The sequence below is a fragment of the Palaemon carinicauda genome, chromosome 45 (genome assembly GCF_036898095.1).
Source record: "Palaemon carinicauda isolate YSFRI2023 chromosome 45, ASM3689809v2, whole genome shotgun sequence".
Lineage (NCBI taxonomy): Eukaryota > Metazoa > Arthropoda > Malacostraca > Decapoda > Palaemonidae > Palaemon > Palaemon carinicauda.
Genome location: NC_090769.1, coordinates 23,236,574 through 23,241,573, shown reverse-complemented (window position 1 = coordinate 23,241,573; position 5,000 = coordinate 23,236,574). Strand labels below are relative to the sequence as shown.

Genomic DNA, 5,000 nt, shown 5'->3' with positions numbered 1-5,000 from the left:
AGAGAGAGAGAGAGAGAGAGAGAGAGTGAGAGAGAGAGAGAGAGAGAGAGAGTGCCATCATTCATATCTTTAATGATCTCACACTTAAGGAAGCTAGAAGTTACCACCCCCAAAAGGGGTTAATATATACTCGCTTTCCTATAAGCAGATTTGCCAAATCGCATCTCTCTCTCTCTCTCTCTCTCTCTCTCTCTCTCCCCATAAGAATAATCATCTTATAAACTACATACTATAAACCCAAAAGAACCCTTATAATCAAATTATATGAAATATCTGTTTTATTGTTGTTAATGTTCTCAAAATATTCTATTTCACTTGTTCATTACTTCTTATATCGAATGTATCCTTATTTCCTTTCCTCACTGGGCTATTTTTGCCTGTTGGAGCCCTTGGTCTTATAGCATCTTGCTTTTCCAGCAAGGGTCGTAGCTTAGCTAATAATAATAATAATAATAATATAATATAATAATAATAATAATATTATTATTATCATTATTATCATCATCATTATTATTATTATTATTAGCCAAGCTACAACCCTAGTTGGAAAAGCAAGATACTATAAGCCCAAGGGCTCCAACAGGGAAAAATAGCCCAGCGAGGAAAGGAAATAAAGAAATAAATGATGAGAACAAGTTAACAATAAATAATTCTAAAAACAGTAACATCAAAACAAGATATCTCATATATAAACTAAAAAGACTTATGTCAGCCTGTGGAACATAAAAACATTTGCTGCAACTTTGAACTTTTGATGTTCTACTGATTCAACTACCCGATTAGGAAGATTATTCCACATAATAATAATAATAATAATAATAATAATAATAATAATAATATCCAACATTAAAATACTTCAGTACTCGGGGACCTGGAACGTCGTTTTTAAACCCATTCCAATAAGGTCGTTGGCTACAATCTAAATCAAGGGAATTTCACCCTAGTGGCTCCACTCTATGCTAAGTGAGTCGTTCCTCGCAGCGGGGGATAAACTAGCCTGAACAAGAACCGGCCGCTGTCTATCACAACAACTTTGATTTATTATTGTATCTCTTGATTACCCATTTAATGGAGAGGGGCTTAGTATATACAACCAATTCATCTTGAGGGATGAAATTTGCCTAACGAGATCTGGAATTGCAGTTAAGGAGGATGAAAACATGAGGTTTCTAATGTAACGGAGGGCCTCGAGTTTAGACAGTAACTGTAATATTTTTATAAGGTTTCTCTTGTATCTCAGGGCCTCGAGTGTAGACAGCAACTGTAATATTTTTATGAGGTTTCTCTTGTAACGCAGGGCCTCAAGGGTAGACAGTAACTGTAATATTTTTATGAGGTTTCTCTTGTAACGCAGTGTCTTGAGTGTAGACAGTAACTGTAATAATTTTGAAGTTTCTCTTGTAACGCACGGTCTCAAGTGTAGACAGTAACTGTAATATATTTATGAGGTTTCTCTTGTAACGCAGGGCCTCGAGTGTAGACAGTAAATGTAATATTTTGATGAGGTTTCTCTTGTAACGCACTGTCTCAAGTGTAGACAGTAACTGTAATATTTTTATGAGGTTTTTCTTGTAACGCAGGGTCTTGAGTGTAGACAGTAACTGTAATATTTTTATGAGGTTTCTCTTGTAACGCAGGGTCTCAAGTTTAGACAGTAACTGTAATATTTTTATGAGATTTCTCTTGTAACGCATGGTCTCAAGTGTAGACAGTAACTGTAATATTTTTATGAGGTTTCTCTTGTAACGCAGGGTCTCGAGTGTAGACAGTAACTGTAATATTTAATGAGGTTTCTCTTGTAACGCAGGGTCTCGAGTGTAGACAGTAACTGTAATATTTTTATGAGGTTTCTCTTGTAACGCAGGGTCTCGAGTGTAGACAGTAACTGTAATATTTAATGAGGTTTCTCTTGTAACGCAGGGTCTCGAGTGTAGACAGTAACTGTAATATTTTTATGAGGTTTCTCTTGTAACGCAGGGTCTCGAGTGTAGACAGTAACTGTAATATTTAATGAGGTTTCTCTTGTAACGCAGGGTCTCGAGTGTAGACAGTAACTGTAATATTTTTATGAGGTTTCTCTTGTAACGCAGGGTCTCGAGTGTAGACAGTAACTGTAATATTTTTATGAGGTTTCTCTTGTAACACAGGGTCTCGAGTTTAGACAGTAACTGTAATATTTATTGATGTTTCTCTTGCAACGCAGGGTCCTGAGTGTAGACAGTAACTGTAATATTTTTATGAGGTTTTTCTTGTAACGCAGGGTCTCGAGTTTAGACAGTAACTGTAATATTTTTATGAGGTTTTTCTTGTAACGCATGGTCTCAAGTGTAGACAGTAACTGTAATATTTTGATGAGGTTTCTCTTGTAACGCAGGGTCTCAAGTTTAGACAGTAACTGTAATATTTTTATGAGGTTTCTCTTGTAATGCACGGTCTCAAGTGTAGACAGTAACTGTAATATTTTTATGAGGTTTCTCTTGTAACGCAGGGTCTCGAGTGTAGACAGTAACTGTAATATTTAATAAGGTTTCTCTTGTAACGCAGGGTCTTGAGTGTACACAGTAACTGTAACGTTTTTTATGAGGTTTCTCTTGTAACGCAGGGTCTCAAGTGTAGACAGTAACTGTAATATTTTTATGAGGTTTCTCTTGTAACGCAGGGTCTTGAGTGTAGACAGTAACTGTAATATTTTTATGAGGTTTCTCTTGTAACGCAGGGTCTTGAGTGTAGACAGCAACTGTAATATTTTGATGAGGTATCTCTTGTAACGCAGGGTCTCGAGTGTAGACAGTAACTGTAATATTTTGATGAGGTTTCTCTTGTAACGCAGGGTCTCGAGTGTAGACAGTAACTGTAATATTTTTATGAGGTTTCTCTTGTAACGCAGGGTCTTGAGTGTAGACAGTAACTGTAATATTTTGATGAGGTTTCTCTTGTAACGCAGGGTCTCGAGTGTAGACAGCAACTGTAATATTTTGATGAGGTTTCTCTTGTAACGCAGGGTCTCGAGTGTAGACAGCAACTGTAATATTTTTATGAGCTTTCTCTTGTAACGCAGAGCCTTGAGTGTAGACAGTAACTGTAATATTTTTATGAGGTTTCTCTTGTAACGCAGGGCCTCAAGTGTAGACGGCAACTGTAATATTTCTATGAAGTTTCTCTTGTAACGCTGGGTCTCAAGTGTAGACAGTAACTGTAATATTTTTATGAGGTTTCTCTTGTAACGCAGGGTCTCAAGTGTAGACAGTAACTGTAATATTTTTATGAGGTTTCTCTTGTAACGCAGGGTCTTCAGTGTAGACAGTAACTGTAATATTTTTATGAGGTTTCTCTTGTAACGCAGTGTCTTGAGTGTAGACAGTAACTGTAATATTTAATGAGGTTTCTCTTGTAACTGAGGGCCTCGAGTGTTGACAGTAACTGTAATATTTTTATGAGGTTTCTCTTGTAACGCAGGGCCTCAAGGGTAGTAGACAGTAACTATAATATTATTATGAGGTTTCTCTTGTAACGCAGGGGCCTCAAGGGTAGATAGTAACTGTCATATTATTATGAGGTTTCTCTTGTAACGCAGGGTCTCAAGTGTAGACAGTAACTATTATTTTTCTTATTTCAATTTCATCTTCATTTTTAGCTGAATTTGTATTCTGCCTCACTGGAAGAGATTTTTTTTTAAGGAGGATGAAACATGAGGTTTCTCCTATAACGGAGGGCCTCAAGGGTAGACAGTAACTGTAATATTTTTCTAATTTGAATTTTATATTAATTTTTAGCTGAATTTGTATTTTGCTTCACTGGAAGATATATTTTTTTTTTCATTTGAATTTTATCTTTTTAGCTGACTTTGTATTTTGCTTCATTGGAAGAGCACTATTGTTGAACAGGCAGACATAAATCTCTTTTTATAATTTATATATGAAAGATTATTTTAATGTTGTTACTGTTATTAAAATGTTATTTTAATTGTTTACTGCCTCTCTTGTAGTTTATTTATTGCCTTATTTCCTTTCCTTAATGGGCTATTTTTCCTTGTCAGATCTCTTGGATTTATTGCATGCTGATTTTCCAACTAGGGTTGTAGCCTAGCTAATAATAATAATAATAATAATAATAATAATAATAATAATAAAAATATTGTTATTAACAACAACAACAACAACAACAACAATAATAATAATAATAATAATAATAATAAAAATATTGTTATTAACAACAACAACAACAACAACAATAATAATAATAATAATAATAATAATAATAATAATAATGATATGCCCAATTAAAATAATCTAATAACAAAACATATATAGGCAAAATCAATGCAACACCTTATCATACAGTAGTTACAACTGTATAAAAACGCACAGAGAGAGAGAGAGAGAGAGAGAGAGAGAGAGAGAGAGAGAGAGAGAGAGAGAGAGAGAGAGAGAGAATGATCACTTTAATTCCAAAGCTTTTAGAAGAGTAAAGGATCCGTCAAGCACAATTGACTACGGGTCAGAGGTCCGGACTTAATAATCTTCCGTTTTCATTTGCGGCTTCTAACCACTAGGGGGCTCCACCCCCCCTTAACCATTTCTCACACAGCACTTCCAGCTTAACAGACGGTTTAATGCAGCCATTAGATGTACTTGCGCTCTGCAATCACGCCTGTGAGCTTGACACCGAGGGCATTTCCTAAGTGTGTGACAGCTCGCGGTATTACAAAAAAAGGATGGTTTTACACAGACCTTTTGGCAAAACAAATTAGAAGATTGTCGGTGTTATTAACTCGGGGTTTGAATTGGAAACTTTCTCACGCAAAAACAAGTCTTTGAAAAAGGGTCGTTGGAGATTGTCAGAGATAATGGTGTTGGTCATTTTAGTTGTGAAGAAGAAGAAGGAGAAGAAGAAGGAGAGGAAGAAGAAGGAGAGGAAGAAGAAGAAGAGATGCAAGGAAAAAAATGGGGGATGAGGAAGATGAGATATGGTGGAAGAGATGAAGTGGAGAGTCATTTTAG

The 5,000-nt window shown here is 35.7% G+C and overlaps 1 protein-coding gene across 1 annotated transcript in view; it reads left to right on the top strand.

The window, feature by feature from the left end:
• Positions 1-4,625: 4,625 nt before the first annotated feature.
• LOC137634850 (uncharacterized) overlaps positions 4,626-5,000 on the top strand; it is a 595-nt gene continuing 220 nt past the window's right edge. Inside the window, exons 1-2 of the mRNA XM_068367403.1 lie at positions 4,626-4,698; positions 4,823-5,000. The exon at positions 4,823-5,000 is cut by the window's right edge and continues 220 nt beyond it. Coding sequence (XP_068223504.1) covers positions 4,626-4,698; positions 4,823-5,000 — 251 coding nt within the window. The remainder of the gene's footprint in view (positions 4,699-4,822) is intronic.